The sequence below is a fragment of the Halichoerus grypus genome, chromosome 5, assembly GCF_964656455.1.
Source record: "Halichoerus grypus chromosome 5, mHalGry1.hap1.1, whole genome shotgun sequence".
Taxonomy (NCBI): Eukaryota; Metazoa; Chordata; class Mammalia; order Carnivora; family Phocidae; genus Halichoerus; species Halichoerus grypus.
Genome location: NC_135716.1, coordinates 152,228,197 through 152,254,418, shown reverse-complemented (window position 1 = coordinate 152,254,418; position 26,222 = coordinate 152,228,197). Strand labels below are relative to the sequence as shown.

At 38.3% G+C, this 26,222-nt stretch overlaps 1 protein-coding gene across 3 annotated transcripts in view; it reads right to left on the bottom strand.

Annotated features, from left to right (window-relative positions):
• Window positions 1-25,955, bottom strand: part of IPP (intracisternal A particle-promoted polypeptide) — a 38,866-nt gene extending 12,911 nt beyond the window's left edge. The window contains exons 1-7 of one of the 3 annotated variants that reach the window (XM_036068603.2): window positions 25,738-25,955; window positions 22,604-22,942; window positions 17,621-18,052; window positions 8,847-9,002; window positions 7,675-7,842; window positions 3,321-3,458; window positions 2,454-2,576 (exon numbers count right to left, since the gene is read on the bottom strand). In XM_036068603.2, coding sequence (XP_035924496.1) covers window positions 2,454-2,576; window positions 3,321-3,458; window positions 7,675-7,842; window positions 8,847-9,002; window positions 17,621-18,052; window positions 22,604-22,895 — 1,309 coding nt within the window. In that variant the 5' untranslated portion in view covers window positions 22,896-22,942; window positions 25,738-25,955. The remainder of the gene's footprint in view (window positions 1-2,453; window positions 2,577-3,320; window positions 3,459-7,674; window positions 7,843-8,846; window positions 9,003-17,620; window positions 18,053-22,603; window positions 22,943-25,737) is intronic. The other 2 variants (XM_078073240.1, XM_036068601.2) reach the window with 2 other exon arrangements.
• Between the last annotated feature and the right edge of the window lie 267 nt (window positions 25,956-26,222).

Here is a 26,222-nt window from a genome sequence, read left to right as displayed (position 1 = left end):
TGAAACTAATGGTTCTGACAATCTACAATGAGGAGCTATAAGTTATAAAGAATGGCATTTTAAGAAATGTGAGCTAAATGTCAGTGAACTTGGGTTCTAGCTTCAGCTTTGCCAGTAACCAGCTATGGGAAAAGACAATTCACAACCTTCCTGATCTTCAGCTTGCTCATCTAGAAATAAAGGGGTTGAAATAGATAATCTCCAAGATGCCTCTCTAGCTCTATGATTTTTGAAGATACAATACTGTGATTTATAAGAAATACATAATTGGGGGACGCCTGGGTGGGCTCAGTTCGTTATGCGTCTGCCTTTGGCTCAGGTCATGATCCCAGGGTCCTGGGATCCAGCCCTGTGTGGGGCTCCCTGCTCAGCGGGAGTTTGCTTCTCCCTCTCCCTCTGCCCCTCCCCCTGCTCATGTTCTCTCTCCCCACCCCTCAAATAAATAAAGTCTTAAAAAAATTAAATTATAAAATATATATATATATTTATTTATTTCTCATCTATATATGGTCTTCATCCACAATTCCTTGCTCACAGCAACCCAAACCCTTGGAATTTCCAAAGTGTTAAGAATGATCAGGGTTGTCTTTTTTTATGCTAATGAGGTAACTTTGGGAAAGCACTTAAGGATGGGGGGTGGTTGCCAAAGGAGCCAAACCTATGATTTGCGTGTGGGAACTTTCAGTCTCAGCCCCTGACCTCTGGGGATAGGAGAAGGTGTAGAGGTTGAATCAATCACCAATGACCAATGATTTAACCACTCATGCCTATGTATAGTGAAGCCTCCATAAAAATCCAAAAGGAAAGGGTTTGGAGAGCTTCTGGGTTGGTGAATACGTGGAGATGTGGGGACAGTGGAGTATCTGGAGAGGGCATGAAAACTCTGTGCCCCTTCCTCATAATGACTTTGCATCTCTTCCATCTAGCTGTTCCTGTGTTATATCATTTTAGTAGTAACATTTTCTCTGAGTTCTGTGAGTCACCCTAGCAAATTAATTGAACCTGAAGAGGAGGGACCATTAGAACTTCTGATCTATAGCCAGTCTATCAGAAGCACAGGTAATAGCCTGGGGAGGATGAGCATCTTGTAGGACTGAGCTTCAACCTGTGGAATTTGATGCTATCTCCAGGTATGGGTACATAGTGTTAGAGTTGAGTTGAATTCTCCAACACCCAGCTGGTGTTCTGAGAACCTCTTCTTGTTAGTAGGAGGGAAACTGCCCCTCACCCCTATGTTGAAAACTAAGTCTCAGAACCCCTAATTTATATGAGAAGATAAAAATAATAGATACAAAACAATTAGAGAACACTATAGTATTACACAATAGAATACAGTCTGTACCATGTAATTTGAACATTAAAATGCTAATGGAAATCTGAGAAGGTATTCACAAAGCAGAAAGAACTTGAGCTGGGAATAGCAGGTTGAGTTGTTATAACAATGAGCACACTGCTCACTACTCTACAGGTACATATGAATCTGCTCTCCAATTCTGGACGAAGAATCAGGTTCTACTTGACAGTGCTTACCAACTACTTCTCAGGGTATAGTAGACAATTAAAATAATGTTTGTACACCATTTTAATATGTAGTACAACATTTTTCAAATCTGTCATAGCATTATATTCTGTGTGGACTGAATCAGAATGTGCCCTGTAAGAAAACACTGAAAATGCCAAAAGAAGAGACAGTGAAGATTGTTTTTTATATCCTCTTCCTACTTAGAAATACTTACTAAGGACTGTATGGGAGAGAAAGTGACAAAGATGGATGAAGGTTCAAATGCTTATTTTGCCAGTAAGGTATTTGTGCCTATCTGTAATTTTTAATTCTAGCTTTGTTTATTTTGGAAAAAAATGATTATTTTGGCAATACAGAAATAAAGATATAAGAGGTTAAAACATATAAAATGTTAAAAGCAATACTTCCATACTGTCAGTGTCAAGCATTCAATACTAACAGACATAAAATAGTTCTGTTAAAATAAAGCTTCAAGTTTAGCTGGTTTTTTTTTTTTTTTAAGATTTTATTTATTTATTTGAGAGAGAGAGCATGAGAGGGGTAAGGGTCAGAGGGAGAAGCAGACTCCCTGCTGAGCAGGGAGCCTGACGTGGGACTTGATCCCGGGACTCCAGGATCATGACCTGAGCCGAAGGCAGTTGCTTAACCAACTGAGCCACCCAGGCGCTCCCAAGCTTAGTTTTTTTAAAAAATATATTTTTAGGGGAAAAAAAGGGGGGCACCTGGGTGACTCAGTCAGTTAAGCATCTGACGTTTGATTTCAGCTCAGGTCATGATCTCAGGGTTGTGAGATTGAGCCCTGTGTTGGGCTCCATGCTGGGCATGGAGCCTGCTTAGGATTCTCTTCTCTCCCTCTGTCCCTCCCCCAAAAGATAAACAATAAAATAAAATAAAATACATTTTCAGGAAAAATTTTTTAGAAAGCAATTACCTTGCATTTCACAACACCCAAAGTAGTAGCGTGACATAGCCATGTTGCCAACTACTTCCCACTTATTTTCATCAGGATCAAATCGTTCAATGGTGTTCCCTATCTCAGCTCCAACCCATCCACCTGTAACCAAACAGAAAAATGTCAATTCTGGATAAAGGAGTCTTATCTTTGAAAAATACCTTAGAAAACATCTAATCTGGCAACTTTATATTCTGAATGATTATCACATGGACCAGAGAGGGTTATTTGTCCAAGATCATACAAAAAGTTAGAATCTGACTATAAAACTTGGATCTTAACTCTCTGCCTAGTTTTCATCAGAGATTTAAAACAAAACAAAATAAAAACAAAAGTTCATCATATTGCTTAGGAAATAAGGTATTTTGCAAAACTACCTTTTGAAACAACTTCTGCATATTCAGAATGGCTATCCTAATCATGAGATTTAACTAGTTAGCTAAAGTACTTCACTGGACATCTTATCTACATTTTATCTCCATCTCCTTCTAAGAGCTCCATACTTGACAATATTCCCCAAGTAATTCAATTTTGAAAATAAAAATTTATAAAACTGAAAAAATATAAGTTTCTTGGGGCGCCTGGATGGCTCAGTTGTTGAGCGTCTGCCTTTGGCTCAGGTCATGATCCCAGGGTCCTGGGATCGAGCCCCGCATCGGGCTCCCTGCTCGGCGGGAAGCCTGCTTCTCCCTCTCCCACTCCCCCTGCTTGTGTTCCCTCTCTCGCTGTATCTCTATTAAAAAAAAAAAAAAAGTTTCTTATGGGAGGGAAGGAAAATGTCTAAAGTAATTAGAATCTAAGAATTTAAATAATACTAGATATCCTTAAACCAAAAAGCATAATTACCCAAAGCATAGATAGCCCCATAACACACACACACTCCCAAGCCACAGCGGGGGTGATTCATTGAAGCTACAGTTGTCCACTGTTTAGTAACTGGATCATAGCATTCAGTACAGTCAAAAATCATCGAATCCTTTTCACCTGAGTTAAATAAAAGAGACACATATCAGAAGGTTTAGTGCTGCTAATAGCCTGGAACCATAATACAATATTCAGTAGCATTCTGTATTATCAGAAATTCAACTATTATGTCTGATTTTATACTATTCATTAAGATTAGTTTGCCCCATAAGTGTTATTATAAATCAATAGCACTGTCATTTATTAAAGCCCACTTAATGAAACAAGGCATAATTTTCCTATTATCTATTTCTAATTCTACCACCCAAATAATCCGTGTAATTTTGGGGGATAAAATTTGTACTTTAACACTTCTATATTTTTTCATGTATTAGTTTGGATACCTGGCTCTGGTATAATTTGAATTTTAATGCAATCCTTATCTAGCAACAAAGAGAAAATAAAAATTTCTAAAAAGGTACCACTTAAAATAGAATTTTAAAAAAGACTCTACCTAGAAATAAGTCTAATCAAAGATTGTACAAGACCTCTGGCAGATAAAATTTATAAACTTCATTTAGATAAAATTTTAAATTAAGGAATATCTAAGTAAATGAAGAGATATATCATGTTCATGAATTAGAAGAATCAATGTAAAGATGATTATCCCCAAACTGATTTATAGATTTAACATAATCCCAATTTGAAACACACTTTTTTTATTGTGTCAAAATACAAGTAACATAAAATTTACCATCTTAACCATTTTTAAGTGTAGAGTTCAGTGATGTTAAACACATTCATATTTTTGTGCAGCCATCACCTCTATCAACCCCCAAAACTCTCTACATCTTGTAAAACTCAAACATTATACTGATTCAAACAATAACTCCCCATTCTCCCCTCCCCCAGCCCCAGACAACCACCATTGTATTTCCTGTATTTTAGGATTTTGACTATTCTAAGTACCTCATATAAGTGGAATCATACACTATTTTTATTTTTTTTCCAACTAACATTTTTTAAATTTAAATTCAATTAATTAACATATAATATATTATTGGTTTCAGAGGTAGAGGTCAGTGATTCATCAGTCTTATATAATACCAGAGCTCATTACATCACGTGCCCCCCCTTAATGTCCATCACCGTTACCCCTTCCCCCTACCCCTCTCCCCTTCAGCAGCCCTCAGTTTGTTTCCTATGCTTAAGAGTCTCTTATAGTTTGTCTCCCTCTCTGATTTCGTCTTGTTTTATTTTTTCCTCTCCTCCCCTATGATCCTCTGTTTTGTTTCCTAAATTCCACATATGAGTGAGATCATATGATAATTGTCTTTCTCTGACTGACTTACTTCACTTAGCATAATACACTCTGGTTCCATCCACGTCATTGCAGATGGCAAGATTTCATTTTTTTGATGGCTGACTAGTATTCCATTGTCGTACATTATTTTTAAAGACAGATTTGACAAAAGAAAACAAACAGATTTGATGCACTGGCTCTAAAATTTATATAGAAGTACATAGGGCCCAGAATAGCCAAGCACTCCCACACAAGAATAGTAAGGGGAGAAACTGTCCTATCAGGTAAGCTTATCAGACTTAAAACAGACCTATAGTGATTAAGATAACGATACACAGAGAGAACAAAACAGAAAAGAAATTCTAGAAAGAGATACCAACATATATGATTACCTGATATATGACAGAGTTTGCACTGCACAGCAATAGGGAAACAAAAGCTTTTTATGCTGGGATAATTGGTTATATCTATGAGGAAAAGATGAAACTGGTTCCCTACTCATATTATGTAAAAACTTAACTCCAGGTGGATTGCACACATACATTACAGACATACAGTTAGTTCTAAAACTAAAATTTTAGAAAATAATAAAGGTATATATCCTCATGACTTTGGAGTAGGGAAGGATTTCTTTAAAAAGATACTAGAAACACTAACCATAAAGGGAAAATAAATAATAGAGTTAGCTACATTAAAATGAAAAATACAGGGGCACCTGGGTGGCTCAGTCGTTAAGCGTCTGCCTTCAGCTCGGGTCATGATCCCAGGGTCCTGGGATCGAGCCCCGCACTGGGCTCCCCACTCAGCAGGAGGCCTGCTTCTCCCTCTCCCACTCCTCCTGCTTGTGTTCCCTCTCTTGCTGTGTCTCTCTCTGTCAAATAAATAAAATCTTTAAAAAAATAAAATGAAAAATACATTTATCAAAAGATATCATAAAGAAAAAAAAGATACCGTAAAGAAAGTGAAAGATGAAGCAGCAGAGTAGCAAAAGGTATTTGCAGCACATATAACATATAACTTTATGAGGGCCTGGAATCCTGAACTTATAAAACTACTGTGCAGAAAAGAATCCGCACAGCAGACCTGAGAATGCCTATCCTTAGAAAGACCTGCTTGCAAGATTGACCCTTGGCTGGAATCTGGAAACATACCTTGTAAACAATTCCCTACACTGATATAAAAATTTCCCTAAATAATAAGAGTGGCCTCTTGCAGTGATAAAAATGTCCTGGAATTGGGGCGCCTGGGTGGCTCAGTCGTCAAGCGTCTGAGCAAAATTTTCTACTACAAACCTGAATTACTTTGATAATAAAAATTATCTTAAAATTATATATTATAAAATATCTTAAAATAGCAATGTTGATATTATTAATAATAGTAGGCCGAGTTGAAGTGCCTGGCTGACTTAGTAGAGCATGTGGCCCTTGATCTCGGTCATGAGGTTAAGCCCCACATTGGATGCGGAGCCTACTTATAAATAAATAAATAAATAAATAAATAAATAAATAAATAATAGTGAAGTCATAGCATTTTTGAAGGGTGCCCATAAGTATTTCTGTGGCATGAGGAAAGGGGACACATATATATGAAAGTGTCACACAGGACACTGTGACCCTATGTTAAACAGGAGAGTTCATGCAATGAAACTATCCATAATTGCCAAAATGTATATAAAAAGAGCTATGAGAGTTTTAGTCAAAGATTATATAGAATCATGGTCTTTATGCTGACAGAAAGTTATTGCTTAAAACTCTTATTTCTTTGTTGGGATTTCTGGATTCACCATGGCATTTATTGATTTAATGAACTGAGTTCTTTTTCTTTTTAAGATTTTATTTATTTTATTTGAGAGAGAGAGAGTGCACATGGGGGGAGGGGTAGAGGGAGAGGGACAAGCAAACTCTGCACTGAGCAGAGCCCAACGTGGGGCTCGATCTCACGACCCTGAGATCATGACCTGAGCCAAAATCAAGAGACAGCTGCTTAACCAGCTGAGCCACCCAGTTGCCTCTTAATGAACTGTTTTTAAGGGACAATTATGTTCCCTCCAAAAGAGAAGTAAAAACCAAATATTCTCTATATCTCTCTCATCTTAAACTGACAGTATCATAGTCAAAAAATAGTAATAACATTTTCAAGAGGTGCCTGGGTGGTGCAGTCGGTTAAGGGACCAACTCTTGGTTGCTCAGGTCGTGATCTCAGGGTTGTGAGATCAAGCCCTACATTGGGCTCAGCGCTGAGCCTGCCTGAGATTCTCCCTCTCCCTCTGCTACCCCTCCGCTAGTTCTCTCTCTCAAATAATTAATAAATCTAAAAAAATAATTTTTTTTATATACAACTTTTTGTGTTTTAGACTAACCCATAGAAATAAGGCATAATGATTAGTTCTAAGGGTTAGAGGACCTGCCTAGGCTTGTTGCTATAAAGACAAATTATACAGAAGTAAATATTGATATAAAAGCATTAACATTTATTTCTCTTTAGATCTTCCTCTGATAATTAGTTCCCTCCAACATTCAAAACTCCTTTTATTTAATCTTATTAATCATTTTATAATTCCTAATAATAGTTTCAGAAAACAGTGATTTCAACCAAGAAATATATCCCAATGTCTAGATGACTTAGTTTTTATAAATCTCATTGCCCAGGTAACTATGTTAATTAAATACAACTTCCAGTATGTGAAATTAAATTTCAAAATTAAAACAATTTTTATCACAAACATTTGGTGCCACATTTTATAAACAACTTTTCATCAAAATCAAACCTAAGTATTCTGCCTTGGAATAAATCACAGTATCCCTCTGGTCAGAAACATTCAATTATCTTCTGTTTCCTCTTTCTTTTTTCATTCATTTATTCATTAAATATTTATTGAGCACAACCATATCTATGTATACCCCACAGTACCTAACAATATATATAAGTCATATAAGAATGCAGTCAACTTACAGCTAGAGACTAAAAAGGGAAAGAAGACATTTTCATTATTACCTCCAATAGCATAAACCATCCCTCCCAGAACTGCTACTCCCAGCCCGCATCGAGCCTGATGAAGTGAAGACACAGTGGTCCAGTACTGGCTAAAGGTGTCAAAACGTTCTACACAGCTGAGGGCTCTGCTATCACTCCAACGACCCCCCTGCAACCGAGTATATCCACCTGAATGAAGGAAAGGAGATATACAGCAAATCACTTACTGCTAAATATGGAAATGACAGTAATGAGAAAAATCTAGCCCTCTACATCTAGACATTCAGTCAATAACTATTTCATAGCCAGGAATAAGTGCTTTAGAGCCTGCCACATATACATATATTATTCTTAAATACGCCAAGTCCTGAAAGATGATGGCTTAAATGCAATGAGGTCAACCAGTGTTCTACCACCTGGTTTTGGTTATAATAGAATGTTAGATAAAACATAAAAGGAGCTGGTTATGTGTCTAGTTAGGAGGTCTCATTATGACTTCTATTAGTATCTTTTTCAATTAAAAATAGTTGAAACCCTTGTTTAACTGCACATCCCATCATTAAAAAAATTGTAGCATGCACTCAAAAATTACATATTTAGATAGCATACATGAAATCATACATATAATTACATACAGATTATAAATTATGTTATGAAGTATATATAAAATATTATGTATGTAAATCTGAATAATCTGTTTATATATACATCACATATTAATAATACTTAATGTTTTTTAAAATAAAAAAGATGTTTTAATATGTTCACCTGATACTTCTGTGGATTATCCTGTATGCCCACACTTTAGAGACCACTAGTTCCTATAATCCCTAATCATCTAAGACACCATGAATAGTTAAAAATGTTGAGATTTTCCTTATTTTTCACTGGAATTCACATTTTTAACTTTTCAAGCAATATTTCATAAATCAGTTATTTGACACTAATTGGACAATCTAAGAACCCAACAATTTATATCACAGAATAACAGATGTCAAATAAATAGCTATTTATTCTTAGATGTATCCACTGTATTAAACATAATCAATTAATCTGTAGCCTCTATGTGAAATTAAATATACCTATTTGACACACTTGCATATTCTGATGTGTAAAACAATAACAACAAAATATTCAAAGGTTTTACTCCTGAAAATAAAGATTATTTGTATCACTTTTTAAAAGGTTCTCACCTACTGCATATAGGTACTTTCTTGCTTTCTTCCGAGGCCGAACTTTAGATGTCTGCAGAAAACTACAAAACTTGTTCTCTTTGGGAGATTTGCACACCTCACAGTACTCTTTCAAAAGTGTTTGCAACGCAACACGAAGATTAAAATCGGATACTCCTAAAGCAAGTTTGACAAGATACTGTTTTAATCAACTATTAAATAATATTGAAAAGACATGTTCCCATAAAGATAGAACACATTTATCAAAAAATAAAAACTCGGGCGCCTGGGTGGCTCAGTCGTTAAGCGTCTGCCTTCGGCTCAGGTCATGATCCCGGGGTCCTGGGATCGAGGCCCGCATCGGGCTCCCTGCTCCGCGGGAAGCCTGCTTCTCCCTCTCCCACTCCCCCGGCTTGTGTTCCCTCTCTCGCTCTCTCTCTCTGTCAAATAAATAAATTTAAAAAAATAAAAAATAAAAACTCATCATCAGGCAATTGCGATTGTTTCCTACAATACCAAATATTATTTTTCTCATTGTTACTAAAGACTATACTTTCCTTAAATCAAAAATTGTTTTTAACAATATGTTTCATAATATCTAATTTAAAAACACATGTGTGAGGATTTCTAAACAAAGATGGCAAGGTAAAATAGGACCATGATTATCCAACAAAATGGAAAAATAAAATAGCCCAATATTCTATACTTATGACTTAATAACGAGAAGATAGGGGTGCCTGGGTGGCTCAGTTGTTAGGTGTCTGCTTTCGGCTCAGGTCATGATCCCAGGGTCCTGGGATCGAGCCCCACATCGGGCTCCCTGCTTTGCAGGAAGCCTGCTTCTCCCTCTCCCACTCTCCTTGCTTGTGTTCTGTCTCTCGCTGTCTCTCTCTCTGTCAAATAAATAAATAAAATCTTAAAAAAACAAAACAAAAAGATATAAAATTATGTCATGTACTTTAAAAAAGGATAGTCAATGCAAGAAACAAAAGATTCCAGTGGGATGAGGTCCATCTCCTAAAACTTTGAGCATGATTGGGTATACTGTTCCTGCCCAAAGATGCTTAGCTGAGGTGAAATGGGGATGAAAGTCAACCTATGTCCACTTGGCAAGCTATAAGACCTGGCCTCTTTTTTTTTTTTTTTTAAGATTTTATTTATTTATTTGACAGAGAGAGACACAGAGGGAACACAAGCAGGGGGAGTGGGAGAGGGAGAAGCAGGCTCCCCACTGAGCAGGGAGCCCGATGCGGGGCTCGATCCCAGGACCCTGGGATTATGACCGGAGCCGAAGGCAGACACTTAATGACTGAGCCACCCAGGCGCCCCAAGACCTGGCCTCTTGAATGGGATTATTTTCTAATTTACACAAAGACACCATATATGCTAGCAAGGGACTGTCTCCAAGCTCTGTCCCTATATCCCAGAAGCAATATTGAGGAAACAAGGTCAATTAAACAAATATTGAGAATTCTCACTAATGACTAATAATTTGGAAAGGCAGAATGAGCAGGTAAGAGGTAGAACTGAGAAGTCAAACAAAAAACCATTTCAAGAAATCCTTTAAAGAACCATCAGTAAAGACAGAATCACCATGGCTTGCCATCTAACAGAGCACAGTACTAGCCAAAGTCCACACTAGTGAGACACATTCTTAGCTGGGTTAAGTAAGCCCTGACACAAGATCAATAAGAGGATCTCAGAGAAAGCTCAGAGCCCAGGTCCCTAAGCAAATATCTAAGCCTTAGCAGATCTCTGTTCTTCCACCACCTTCATACCTCAGGCTAGAAAGGAGTGGCAAGAACATAACACAGTCCTCAAATTTTAGCTGGAAGTTACATTAAGGTAGAAAGGGTGTCAAGGAGAATTAGCTTTTGCATTATCAGAGTAAAACTGGTTTGAAGAGAGTTGCCCATGTTATACATGAGCATTATATCAAGAAGTAACAATACAACTATTAAAATATATCCCAGGAAAAAGAAGAGAAAGAGACTGCAGAATTCATTCTGGAAGAAAACATTAGCCACAAACAGAAACAGACTTGCCATACATGCTTCACAGGATAAAATTACTTAAAAAGTTAGATCTGGGGCACCTGGCTGGCTCAGTTGGTAGAGCATGTGACTCTTGATCACAGGGTTATGAGTTCAAGCCCCACACTGGGCATGGAGCCTATTTAAAATAAAAATTAAAAAAATATATATAGATCCTATTAAAAAAAAAAGAGCTCAAAGGCAGAATGAGATGCCTTGCTAAGGAAACAAAGTGAGAACCTGAAATGATAGTATTATAGACTTAATAAATTAGAAACAAGAAACACAATAGATATGATGAAAAATCAAACCACCAATTTGAGTAAAGACTTGAGAAAACAACTGTGAATACAGAACAAAAGAAAATATTTTAGGGGCGCCTGGGTGGCTCAGTTGTTAAGCGTCTGCCTTCGGCTCGGGTCATGATCCCGGGGTCCTGGATCGAGCCCACCTCGGGCTCCCTGCTCGGCGGGAAGCCTGCTTCTCCCTCTCCCACTCCCCCTGCTTGTGTTCCCTCTCTCACTGTGTCTCTATCAAATAAATAAATAAAATCTTTAAAAAAAAAAAAAGAAAATATTTTAATATTAAAAGATGATAAATATGAAGGACAATGAAGTTCCAATAAAATGATGAAGACTGTAGCTCCTGGGTGGCTCAGTCAGTTAAGCATCTGACTCTTGATTTCGGCTCAGGTCGATATCAGGGTCATGGGATCAAGCCCTGCGTCAAGCTCTGGGCTCATCGTGGAGTCTGCTTGTCCCTCTCCCTCTGCTCCTCCCCCTGCTCGTGTGTGCGCCCTCTCTCTATAAAGTAAATAAATAAAATCTTAAAAAAAAGGATGAGGACTACCAAATGAAACATTAGAAGTATTGAGAAATTTCATACAGGAAGATTTCCCCAAAATGAAGGAAAAACTGAACCTTTAAAAGGAAAGGGTATATAATTATACTCTAATGAAAAATGACTAACACAAATCAAGAATAAAAATAAATAGGGGCGCCTGGGTGGCTCAGTCAGTTAAGTGGCTGCCTTCGGCTCAGGTCATGATCCCAGGGTCCTGGGATCGAGCCCCGCATCGGGCTCCCTGCTCTGCAGGAAGCCTGCTTCTCCCTCTCCCACTCTCTGCTTGTGTTCCCTCTCTCACTGTGTCTCTCTCTGTCAAATAAATAAATAAATAAATAAGTCTTTAAAAAAAAAAAAAAGGAATAAAAATAAATAAAATGCCACTATCATTTCCTACTAATTTGAGTGTCATATTTCAGAGAATATAGTTTTATAGTTGCTTCCTGAAATAATTGATCAGTTATCACTAATTAATAAAAACAATGAGAACTAAGGTTTTGAAACAATGAGCCTATTCTCATAGTTCAAAAGCACATCTGGGAGGACCTGAGTGGCTCAGTTAGTTAACCACCGACTCTTGGTTTCAACTCAGGTCATGATCTCAGGGTCATGAGATCGAGCCCCAAGTCAGGCTCTGTGCTCAGCTCGGAGTCTGCTTGGGATTCTTTCCCCTTTCCTTTTCCTCTCCCTCACCCTCTGCTCCTCCCCCCCTTCCCCCCATTCTCTCTCAAAATAAATAAAATCTTAAAAAAAAAAAAAGTACATCTGGGTGCTAGGGAGGTGGGTGGGGGGACAGGTTAAACAGGTGATGGGGATTAAGGAGTGCACTTGTTGTGATGAGCACTAGGTAATGTACAGAAGTGTGGAATCACTTTTTGTACACCTGAAATTAATATTACCCTGTATGTTAACTAACTGGAATTTAAATAAAAACTTTTTTTAAAAGTATATCTGGGTGCTAATCTTCTATGAGTTGATGCTAATAAATCTTTTGGAAAAAAAAGAATAACAAAATAATTCTTTAGGCATCTAAGCAGAAAAGGCAAATCATTAAAAAAAAAAAAAAAGGACCATGTCATAAACTTTGATTGGGGGCAGGGAGAAACACCATCATAACTTAAGAATATTATGCCCTGGGGGGCGGGGGAGGGGAGGTCTGGGTAGCTCAGTTGGTTAAGCGTCCCACTCTTGATTTTGGCTCAGGTCATGCTCTCATGGGTCATGAGATCAAGCCCTGTATTGGGCTCCACGCTCAGCAGGGAGTCTGCTTGAGATTCTCTCTCTCCTCTCCCTCTGCCCCTCCCCCCTACTTGAGCACGTGCATGTGTATGCGCTCTCTCTCTCAATAAATAAATAAATCTCAATTTAAAAAAAGATAATAAAATGCCCAGGGCACCTAGGTGGCTCAGTCAGTTAAGTAACCGACTCTTGATTTCACCTCAGGTCATGATTTCAGGCTCAGGAGATCAAGCTCCCAGTCAGGGGCATGAGATTCACCTTTTCTCTTTCTTGGGTCTTCTCTTTATATGCACAGGTGTCCAGCACCTAGCTGGCCAAAGTGAGGGTTGATGGTTTTCACCAAGCAGCTGTATATCTCTGTTAGAAGCGTCAGAGAGATTCCATTTGTGATGATTTAAAGCTGAGACTTCTAGGACACTTCTGCTGAAATAGCACTTATAGGTAATGCCCACATTCATTTTTCTTAATGCCCATGGAAGGGTGGGGGCAGGGGGTGGGGCTGGAGGTGGGGGTTAAGGAGTATAGGGTTAAGCTGTAGAATGGGAGAAATCTGGGTTCAAGTCCAGGCTTTACACTTACTAAATATGTGATAGGGACAAACTACCTAATCTGTCTGCTTCAGTTTCCTCATCTGTAAAATAGAAATGACTAATAGTAAAACCTACTTTCTATACTGTGAGAACTAGGGGGTGAGTGGGTGGCTCAGTCAGTTAAGCCTCGGACTCCTGATTTCAGCTTAGGTCATGATTTCATGGGTTGTGAGATAGAGCCCTGTGTTAGGCTCTTCCATCGGCAGGGAGTCTGTGATTCTCTCTCTCTCTCCCTCTGCTCCTCCTCCTGCTCACAGGCACACACATGTGCTCATTCTCTCTCTCTCAAGTAAATAAATAAAACCTTAAAAAAAAAAAAAAGACTATTATGCCCATCCATGGGGTGCCTGGCTGGCTCATTCGATAGAGCATGCAACTCTTGATCTCAGAGTTGTAAGTCCGAGCCTCCTGTTGAGTGTAGAGATTACTTTTTTTTTTTTTTAAGATTTTACTATTTATTTATTTGACAGAGAGAGAGAGCACAAGCAGGGGGAGCGGTAGAGGGAGAGGGAGAAGCAGGCTCCCCACTGAGCAGGGAACCCAATGCAGGGCTGGAGCCCAATGCAGGGCTCTATCCCAGGACCTGAGCTGAAGGCAGACACTTAACTGACTGAGCCACCCAAATTTTAAAAATCTTAAAAAAAAAAAAAAGATTATTATGCCAATCCAAATTGCTGTTAACTTAAAAAAGCAACAGGCAGAAATTCTCAAATATGAAAAGAATTCAGGAAATAGAGTAATCACGAACTTTTCTTGAAAAAAGTACTTGGTGATGAAATCCAGCCAACCAGAGGCGCCTGGGTGGCTCAGTCGTTAAGCGTCTGCCTTCAGCTCAGGTCATGATCCCAGGGTCCTGGGATTGAGCCCCGCATCGGGCTCCCTGCTCTGCAGGAAGCCTGCTTCTCCCTCTCCCAATCCCCCTGCTTGTGTTCCCTCTCTCGCTGTATCTCTCTCTGTCAAATAAATAAATAAAAATATTAAAAAAAAAAAAGAAATAAAGAAATCCAGCCAACCAAAAGACAAATCAAAAAAGAAAATTTGGGAATAAAAAGACTGAAAAAGGGGGTGCCTGGGTGGCTCAGTCGTTAAGCGTCTGCCTTCGGCTCGGGTCATGATCCCAGGGTCCTGAGATCGAGCCCCGCATGAGGCTCCCTGCTCCGTGGGAAGCCTGCTTCTCCCTCTCCCACTTGCCCTGCTTGTGTTCCTGCTCTCACTATCTCTCTGTCAAATAAATAAATAAAATCTTAAAAAAAAAAAAAAAGACTGAAAAACTGGTAGACAACATTAAATTCATTTAAATACAGAACAAAAGCACAGAGCTAGGGAAATCATGATTGAAAAAAAAATCTATATAAAGGTGTAAACCTTGGGTGGTGGCATAGGAAGAAAAATAATAATGCTAATTACCTTATTTTTCTTAGTGGGTCTATACTGTTTAAAATTGAAACACAAAACAATGTATGTTAAAAATATTGAAATTAAAAATTAAAAAATAATAAATAAAAATAAAATTGAAACACAAATGAAACTTTTATTTCATCTTTTAATGATTTTCATCTTTTGTCCTTAACTCGATAAGAACTTTTTAGAATGAGTGTTTCTTGAGATAAACATTCATTGAAAATAGTTATTACTTCAATTTCTTAACTTTTAATGAGATTTAAGTATGCTTTTTGTATTATAAATAGTATGTACTGAATGATTCTTACATTATTTTCTGTTTATTCATCCAACCATACATCCACCATCATCCATCATCCTATACAGAGATATCTAGAATGATGTTTACTAAATGTTAATTATAACTGGTTATTTCTGGGTGGTGGACTTTGGGGGAATTTGTTGTTTTATTATACTTTATTACCTAAACATTTATAAGAGGATGTACCATTTTTAAAAAGTAGTCATTCTCTAAAATGGCAAGAAATAGATGTGTTATCATATAGCTAGTACTATTAAATTTCCTGAATTATTCCAGTGGTAAATACAAAAAAATATACTGGGGGGAAGTCTACATATTTCATATAACATAATTTAACTATTTCTATTAAGTCTTTTGCTCTCTCTCTCTCTAAATTTTGTGGTAGTCTCATTATTTTTCTACATAAACTGCCCACCTTTTCTCTAATATGATCAAAAAGAAACTTTCAAAGTTGAAATATATTAAAATCTTTTTAAAAAAATCCTCCATTTACTTCTCCCTGACTCCTTGCAGTTTTACTCCAGTGAAATACCTTTAGCTGACAATTATTGGGCATGCTAATAAGCAGTACAAGGTTTGAATATTATAACACTAAAAAGCTGTAGGAAAACATGCCCCAATTCTAGGTAACTTTCTCTTGCTCTTAGCAAAGGAACTTTCCTGCAGCACTCTGTATCTACAGAACTTGGGAAAAGACAACTCAACCATGAAAGCTTTTGTCCCACTCCTAAATTCTCATATGATTCAAGCAAAAATGTGTCTGGATAATTTCTCTCTTCTTCTTTTAGCATTTAAATACAATCGGTCTTCATTATTTGTGGATTCCTTTACTTATGAAAACATCTACTCATTAAAATGCACTTGTAACCCATATTAACACTCATGGTGCTTTCCTAGTCATTCACAGACATGCTGCAGAGTGGAAAAAAATCTGAATCACCTGAATGCATGTTTCCAGGTGGGAACTGAACAAGGTGACGCTCTGCCTTGTGTTTCAGCTCTCATATTATAAACAAGTGTCCTTTTCATTGTCTATTTAGTGCCATGTTTTTCACATTTTTGGGCTTTTTGTTGGTGATTTCATTGTTAAAAATGACTCCAAGCATACTGTTGAAGTGCTGTCTAGTGTTCCTGATTGTAAGAAGCCTGTAATGTGCCTTATGGAATAAATACATGTATTAGGTTTCATTTAGGCATGGGTTATAGGGCTGTTGGCCATGAGTTCAAAGTTAATAAATCAAGTATATATATTAAATAAGATGTTTTTGATAGAAACACACATAAAACAAGGTTATGTATTGATCAGGTGGCAAAAATACTGTGACCTAGGTAAGAACTTACCCAGTATTTCCCCTAGGAACAATGTCTCAGTATTTGCCAATTCAGTGTTTGTGGCAACTTTATAGAACATAACTATTGTGAATAATAAGAATTGATTGAGTAATGTATATGCATTAATAAAAAGACATCACTCAGAAAAACCTATCAAATTCTGTTAATATTGTTAAGAGTAGAAAAAAACCTAAAAATCCACATTAAATATAATTCTTTCACAGAATTACACCTTTAATGCTAATAGTGTATTTAATTGATAAGATCATTTGTAACTCAGTCACATCCTAAAGTTTCAGTGCATGACAAGAGTAAGAGCTTCAAATCTTGAAACCAGGTCTAAGGTAGTTTATAAAAATAAATTTAAATATGGGGCGCCTGGCTGGCTCAGTCAGTGGGGCATGCGACTCTTGAACTTGGGGTTGTGGGTTCAAGCCCCACATTGGGTGTAGAGTGCTTAAAAATAAAATATTAATATATCAATTAATAATAATTAATATATTTATATATGTATGTATCATCATTTTTCTAATATAAAAATTAATACTATTTTATACTACAATGAAAAGTATTTTCAGTTTAGTACCTAAAGATGATTCAAAGGCTATTTAGAAGCTATGATATTATATTAATATAAAGTTAATTTTATAATGAGAAGACTTACAGGATTTATTGAGTTTGGGTTTTGTTTTTAGCATATGCATTTTCCTCAAGTGTCAGGTTTTGCTCAATTTTTTAGGGGAGCAAGAGGAAATCTTACACTGAAATAATCAGTACTACCAAAAACAGCAGTGGTATTTTAGCTCTGTCAGTAATTTTATCTATAACTCTAATCTCCCTTAGTATTTAATCTCAAGAAAGGTATGTAAGAATTTGATCAAAATAATGGGTAGAAATACTGAAATACTACTATCTGCAAAACACAAAAGTTGTATCTTGCATATATTAATCATTCAATAAATGTCTGCTATTGAACTGAAAAATGAAAACATTATCACATTTCAAACAGAGAATAAGCCACTGGATATTCACTCATTTGATATGCAAAAAAATTACCTTCTATATACTTTAAAAGCCTCTGAGGAGGTAATAAAGGGAATCGAATTGGTTCTAGCACTTCTACCACATGCTTTCTTCTTTTTCCCAGGTCCTTCAGAATCCATTGCATTGCAGCTAAGAAGACCTGATATTCATCCTCAATACTGAGCTCTTCACTTCGCAAAATTTTGATTAGTTGATCTTTTGTAAGCGCCAGGAACTCTTCCCCACTGTGAACCTCCAAGAAATGGACATGAATGTAGTTTTCTGTGAATTCCAAAAGATCATGGCAGGCAATTTGCTCAGAGAACTGAAAGAGCCCAATGCAGTTCAAAGGATCAATTTGTCCTTTCAGAAATTCACAGCATAGATTAACAACTTCAGTCAACTGTAGCATGTCTGCTGCAACAATCAGCTCCTGGACATTATTCACACCTATGTTCACTATACCTAGGGAATTAGGGAGACAAAATAACCAACAAAATAAAAACAAACATTTGACTTATATTAAGAAAGCATTATATTTAAATCTACTGATAGCTTAGTATTTGCTGAGTAGATAGATGCTAAGTAAAAAGGCAACAAAGGATTTGTATAAAGAGTGCAAAACTTAAATGATGATACTTAACATTTATGGAACACTTACAATGGACAGAAACATTGTTTTATCCATTCACTTAACTGTCACTACAACCCCATAGAGTATGTGTTATTATTTTTTCTTTTTCTACCAATTTAACAGAAATAGAAAGTTTATTTATTTTATTATATATTAAAAAAATGTTTTTTAAGTAGGCTCCACACCCAGCATGGAGCCCAATGTGGGGCTTGAACTCAGGACCCTGAGAACAAGACCTGAGCTGAAATCAAGAGACAGATGCTTAACCAACTGAGCCACCCAAGTGCCCTGAAGAATCAGAAAGTTTAAATAACTTATCTTCAAGTCACATGGTCAAGTGACTGAGGGTAGGGACTGACATCAAAGTCCATGCTTTTAACATTTTAACATAAGGCTATATGCATCTAACATTTACTGAGGCACTGGGGTAAGACAGGGTCCCCATCTTCAATTATGATAAAGTACCATACAAACATTAATTTTTAATACTAGGTATAAGCAAGTGTCTATAACATATGAGAAGTTATTAAATAACATTTAAGTAACTATGTACACCACTTTCTTTCTAGATGACTTCACTTCCATATATTTACATATATGACTTTGGGAGAACACCAACTAGTCAAATATATTTAGAAGGGAAGAAAAACAATGTAATTCTCCTACCTGATAAGGACAAACTCTCCATTCAATCTTATACTTCCCTTTATCCCTTTTATGATATTCACCCCGCTAAACTATTTGTCTAAAATTTGTATTCCCAATAAGATTTATAAAGTCTGTTGGGGGAAGCCTTCCCCTTCTGTATTCTCAATGCCTAGCGCCCACTAGGCACTCAAAAAATTTGTTTTAAATAAATTAATGGCCAAAGTGATTATTGTGAGAGGAAGAATATCGCTTGCTGAATGCAAACACGGGTTCCCGAAAGTAAGAAATGGAATCCACCATGGCAGTAAATGGTAGGCTGCAGAGAAAACTGAGATAAGACTTAGTTGAATGGAAAAAAAAAAAAAGACTTAATTGAATGAAATGAGAATTCACAACAAATTTGGACAAGATCATGGGTTGTAATCTATGAAGACTGAATGCCTGCTACTGGATAAAGCCAAGAGTTACTTGAGAGCAATAAAAAGAATGTCCTATAACTATATAAGGCTTTATAGATTACAAAAAGCACTTTTACATTTATGAAAATTTATCTCATTTAATTTTCACATGAATTATGAAATGTTATCCCCACTTTACAACTAAGGAATATGAGGCTCTCACAAGTTCATTTCAAATTTTTAAGTACCTAAACTGCACTACTTATAAAGCTCTGAGAAGGCAGAGGCCCTGTCTATCTTGTTTACTGCTATATCCCTAGTGCTTAGCTCACAAAAAGTATTCATATGGGATACCTTGCTGGCTCAGTCAGTACAGCATGTGACTCTTGACCTGGGGGTTCTGAGTTCAAGCCCCATATGGGGCGTAGAGCTTATTTAAAAAAAAATAAGGGGCACCTGGGTGGCTCAGTTGGTTGAGCGTCTGCCTTCGGCTCTGGTCATGATCCCAGAGTCCTGGGATCGAGCCGCAAGTCGGGCTCCCTGCTCAGCGGGGAGTCTGCTTCTCCCTCTCCTTCTGTCCTGCTTGTGCTCTCTCTCTCTCTCAAATAAATAAATAAAATCTTTAAAAAAAAAAAAGAACCTTGATTTTGTTGTGGGTAGTAATTGTGCCCTGCTAAAAATTATATTTCTTAGCCTCATTTACAGATAGGGATGAACTTTTTACTGTTTGGTCCATGGGATATAGACAGCAGTTACTGGGTACGGCTACCAGAAAAGCCTAAAAAGAGCACAGTCTCAGCTAGCAGGCCCTTTTGCCTTTTTCCCTTCCTCCTTCCACTGTCTGGAATTCAGCAATCATGAGATTAGACGCTACAAGCTATTGATGGTAGAGCAAAATGTTGGGAGAATATTAGGACACTAAGGACATCATGAAGCCACCATACCATCCCTGGAATGCCTATTATGAATTCACTTCTGTGGAAAAAGAAACTATCTTGTTAAGCCACTTGATATCTTTTACCCGTAGCCAAATTCTCTTCTTAATTGTTATACCAATTATAGCTTTAAATGTCAATATTCTAGAATGTTATTTCTCCCAGATATGTTCACTAGCTTTTATTTCTCTGGGTTTTACCACTTTTTATTTATTTGATGGAAGTGCTAATCACCAATATAGTGATAGTACCAGGAATATCTTTCACTAAGTATCTCTTGCTGCTACCCTTAGACAAGAGGCAGAATAAACACCTTGTAGCATTTCTTCTGTTTTTGCATAGTTCAACACTAATTCCATTGGATTAATCTGTGTTAATTTACACTTTGCAAATAAGAGAAGCAGGACATTTATGAAGCTGTTTTCAGCTCACACAAGTCATTTGGAAAAGGTTAAAAAAAAAATCCCTCAATGCTAATTTGTACATTAGCCAATAGACAGGGCTGCATTGCTTTCGGTAAATAAAACATAGTCATTTTTACAATCTCCAAATTAAGAGTTATTTTCTGATTGGGCGCCTGGGTGGCTCAGTTGGTTAAGCGACTGCCTTCGGCTCAGGTCATGATCCTGGAGTCCCTGGATCGAGTCCCGCATCGGGCTCCCTGCTCAGCAGGGAGTCTGCTTCTCCCTCTGACCCTCCTCCCTCTCATGCTCTCTGTCTCTCATTCTCTCTCTCTCAAATAAATAAATAAAATCTTTAAAAAAAAAAAAAAAAAAAAAAAAAAAAAAAAAGAGTTATTTTCTGATATTTTCCAAAACATAATAAGAAACAACACAAAGAAATCTCCTTTTGTCATTTTTGAGGTTTAAATACCATGCACTAAATAAATAATACTTTTATCAGGTCACATAATTATCTCCCACCAGGGGCGCCTGGGTAGCTCAGTCGTTAAGCGTCTGCCTTCGGCTCAGGTCCTGATCCCGGGGTCCTGGGATCCAGCCCCACATTGGGCTCCCTGCTTGGTGGGAGGCCTGTTTCTCCCTCTCCCGCGCCCCCTGCTTGTGTTTCTGCTCTATCTCTCTCTGTCAAATAAATAAATAAAATCTTTAAAAAAAAAATTATCTCCCACTAAGTAGTCCTTTAAGGAGAGTATGATGACCATAGTCTTTGTTTTCAAACATTTTTTCTGATTATATTGTATTTGCTCACAGAAAAAAACTTCAAGGCAGAAAAGTATAAAAATGAAAATCACGCATTTTCCCACAGACACTGTACTAACACTTTAGTGTCTTTCAAATCTTATTTCTTTTTTTTTTTTTTTTAAAGATTTTATTTATTTATTTGAGAGAGAATGAGAGACAGAGAGCATGAGAGGGAGGAGGGTCAGAGGGAGAAGCAGACTCCCTGCCGAGCAGGGAGCCCGATGCGGGACTCGATCCCGGGACTCCAGGATCATGACCTGAGCCGAAGGCAGTTGCTCAACCAACTGAGCCACCCAGGCGCCCCAAATCTTATTTCTATGTATATTTGTTACATATCATATAAAACTTATACTTCATGGTTTTTTTTGTGTGTTTTCTAATGTTATCAAAACTCTTTAAAAACATTTTTTTTTAAAGATTTTTTATTTATTTATTTGACAGAGAGATAGAAAGAAGCACAGGTAGGCAGAGAGGCAGGCAGAAGGAGAGGGAGAAGCAGGCTCCCCGCTGAGCAGGGAGCCCGATGCGGGACTGGATCCCAGGACCCTGGGATCATGACCTGAGCCGAAGGCAGCCGCTTAACTGACTGAGCCACCCAGGCGCCCTTTAAAAACATTTTAAAAATAAAAGTTTTAATTAAAATACATGCTGATTATAAATATTTTGAGGGGAAAAAGAAAAAGAGGAAAAAATAAAGATCTTCCATATTCCACCATCCAGAGATAAACATTTATCAACATCTGGTCTTTTTCCTGTGCACAAATAAAATGATTTTTTTTCTTTACAAAACTGAGTACTTATATCCAAAATTTTTTCCATTTAATATATTCTAAACACTCTTCCACAGTATATATTTAAATAATTTGAGAGATCTAAAAATATATTCCATGATACATACATGTGCCATAATTTATTTAACCATATAACCTACTGAGTAGTAGTTAGATTGTATTCAATTATGTACTGTTACAAATAATGTTACAATAAACATCCTGGTACATAAATATTTGCCTGCATCACTAATTAATTCCTTATGATTCCTAGAAAAGGAATACTGGGTCAAAAGATATGAACTTTTCAGTCATAACAACATATTGTCAAATTACTTTCCATAGAAGTTGTATCAATTTATATTCCCGTTGCAATGCATGAGTGATTACATCATTCGTCACTCAAAGCTATAGGCTCACTTAACATACCTGTATAAATGAAATCTAGAAGTATTTGAAAGATTCCAGCTTCAATTCCTAGAATCTGTACAACATCTTTTGAGGACTCTCTCATTCCTCCAGTGAACAAAGCTGCAAAGTAAGGACTACTGGCAGCCAAAACCAGCCGATGAACTTTAAAAGTTTCCTTCCCGACTTGCAGCTGTACATCACAGAAATGCTCTCCATTCCTCATTTTATTGATCTGGGCCAAGATGAGTTGGGCATGTTTATCTGATGAAAATGGACTATCACCAGCCTTGGGACTGTCCTCATTAGCCATGATGACAGATTAATTAAAAGGACTACTGCCCATAATCTGGTCCTACCCTGAAAAACAAAACAGAAGGAGACCAGAAAACATATTTTTGTGTTTAACACATCTTCTATTCACACACATATCAAACATTCCCTATCCTCAAGAAGCTTACAATCTACTTAGGGACATAAAACACACACAAAACAAATAAGGACTAAACCTGTGTGGTACTATTCCTAATAGGGTTTCAGGGAAGGGAATAAGTAGTGGGGCCTAAAATAATTGGAGGATGCTTCACGGTAGAAATGCGACCTGAACTGGATGTTGCAAGATAAAGATTAACATATGAGGAGAGGGCATAAGCCCTTCTAGGTGAAATAAAGAAAATAAGAAAAGGCACAAAGGCAGAAGTTTGTTGTTGTTTTTTTTAAAGATTTTATTTATTTATTTGAGAGAGAGAGAGAGAGAGCACATGAGAGGGGGGAGGGTCAGAGGGAGAAGGAGACTCCCTGCTGAGCAGGGAGCCTGATGTGGGACTCGATCCTGGGACTCCAGGATCATGACCTGAGCTGAAGGCAGTTGCTTAACCAACTGAGCCACCCAGGCACCCAGAAGTTTTTGTATACTGTAGTAAGGAAGCACACACTCTAGGCAGAATGAATTTTCAAAAACCAACTGTGATCAGGCCAACTGTCTGCTTACAATCCTTCAATTTGCACACTTCTCTTGGCACACAAAGCCCTTCAAATCTCACCTCTGTCTACCTGTCCAGTCCTATCTCCCATACTCTTCTTTGAACTTAATACTCCAACAAAACCTTAACAATTTGAAGTTCTCTAAAAGTGTCTCTTTCAAGACATCCTTCCCCACCTTTTCCTTTTGGGTCTTTGTTATAATTTAAGACTCTGTTCAAACATAATTTCCTACAGAACCTTCCCTGTTCCTCTCTCCTCTGGATTCGCTGCTCATCCTAAACTTGCCTATTTTACAGTGTATATCACACTCTACCTTGTCAGACACTCTACCACCCTACTTCCTACAGACACATAATTCTCTGAAAGCTTCCTGAAAGACAGTCTCTTAAGGGCAAGGACTATCTTTCATAGTAGTAGCACCAGTACCTAACATATATTAAGTTTTCAAATATCTGTGAAATGAATGAGTACAATGAGAAATAACAATACCTTAGGTTGTTTTTGTCTAACTATGATAGCTTTTCCACATATTCTGCCAAATGTAATCCTCACAATAATTAAGAGGCTGGAAGAAAAGGTATTGTTATTTGAAATGAGAGAAAAGGAAACTGAAGCTCAAAGTTTCCCAAGGACACAGTGTTAGTATAACCACAGTCTCAGTATTTGAATCCAAGTCTTATTACTCTAAATCGTGGGCTTTCCCCACCATATCACATGCATAGGATTTATTAGGCCAGGTTATAGAGAAAAGGCTTTGAAACCCAAGCACAGAAATTTAGCCACCATAGACTCAAGAGTAAATATGACAACAGTCATGTTTCAGAACTCTTATATGAACCTTCCAGGGAATGAGCTGAGAGGTAGCAAAGTCCTTGAAAACAGCCTTACAGCTCCAACAATGAGAATCTAAGGAATAAATCCAACTTACTTTTTAAATAAAGAAACTATGAGATCCAGTAATATAATACATTTGGAGATGAAGCACAAGGGAAATCCAAGATGACTACGGTTTTGTAATCTAGGCATCAAAGGGAAGTAGTAGTAAGACTGACAGAAAGGTGTGGGCTGATGTTAGAAAAAAGTGGTTAAGTTTACAGCATTCAGTCAAACTTATCAAAGTAAAACTAAGCTGATTATCATGATTATCTAGGAATTGAGAAATCTGATTGAGAAGTTCCAAAGCAGCTGCTAAAACTTCCAATGAGCATTTACAGAATGTCAACATATTACATTTAATCGGCATATAAAAGCAAACAGTGCATTTGTCTCTACATTGAAATTTGACCTGCAGAATATTATTAAACATGACATGGCTGTTAGGCTTTTTTTCTGTTTTAGATTTCTTCCTGTCAGCAAATTTTGAACCCTAGGGGCTTGATTACAAGGTACCTCCTCTGCCCCCAACTTCGAGGCATCAAGCACAGCCACTGAGCTAAAATGCTGCCTCCTGCTACTAAATAGTTGACTGAATATCCACCCACTGGGGTAGCAGACAGCAGAAATCCTAACGTGTTACCATGCTTCTTAGTAATTGCTGATACTATCCCACTGCCAGTGAAGAACTTCATTCCAAAAGGTGGCACATGTGTGACCATATTTCCAAAAGGAAAGAGCATAACTCCGGGACACTGCATATGGATGCGAGGAAGAGACCCAAGCTTGGAAAGGAAATTAGGAAACGGTGGAGATGCCCAGAAGAAGTGAAGACCTATGTTTGGTGGCCTTGACTTTACTGCAGAGAGCATCGAGAAGCTGCTTCAGCAAAGGGTGGCAGAAAAAGCAAGCGTCAAAAAACCGAGGCTCTTTGTGCTTGAGTGGGGGATCTGGAGAGTTACCCCTAAGCTGCTGCGACACTACAAGAGGATAAACATTCGGCGCTACCTAAATGGCGGAGAAGGCATCTCACACTTGTCTGGGGCTAGCTGACAGGTTGGGGGCTCGGCCTTCGCATTCCCCGGTGGGGGCGGGGAAAGGAGAGGCAGGAGCGGACCCGACGAGGCCAAGCGAAAGGTGAGGGCGAAAACACTTTGACTATCAGAGGCACGCCTGAGCGGCCCGAGGAACCGTTTCCAGAGGCTCCTCTCCTCTCCTCAGGGGTCCCAAGAGCCGTAAGAGCGAAGAGGTCATTCCCAACCCCGTCATAGTCGCACCCGGACGCACGCCCTTCTTACCCGCCGCTTCCCCTTCCCGCCGGCGCCCGCTCAGGCCCTGCGCGCGCAGTCACGACCAGCGCCGGCGCCGAGGGGGCGGGGGAAACCCCGCTGGGCGGACGAGGCGGAGGTGACGGCACAGCGGCCGGCGGAGGGCTGGAGGCGAGGCCAGGCCTGCTGAGGAGCGCCTCTCGCGCGCCGCCGGCCCCGGTCGGGTCTGCGCGTGCGCAGTGTTTTTCCGCTCGCGGGTAGCGGCGGCTCCCTGAGCCTAGCGGCTGTGGCCCGGGGCTGGTGTTGGATTCCCCGCCGGCCAACTGCACAGCGGCACGTCCAAGCTCTTGCCTGTTGGGGCTGGCCGGCTCGACCGTTCCACTGCACCTACGTTCTCTCCATTCCTGTGGCGTCCCCGATAGCCAGCGAACCTCAGTATTAAGGAAAGACAGAGACAAACCCCAGCGCTGCGCTTCTCTGTCTTTTTTTTTTTAAACTTGAGATGTAATTGAGAT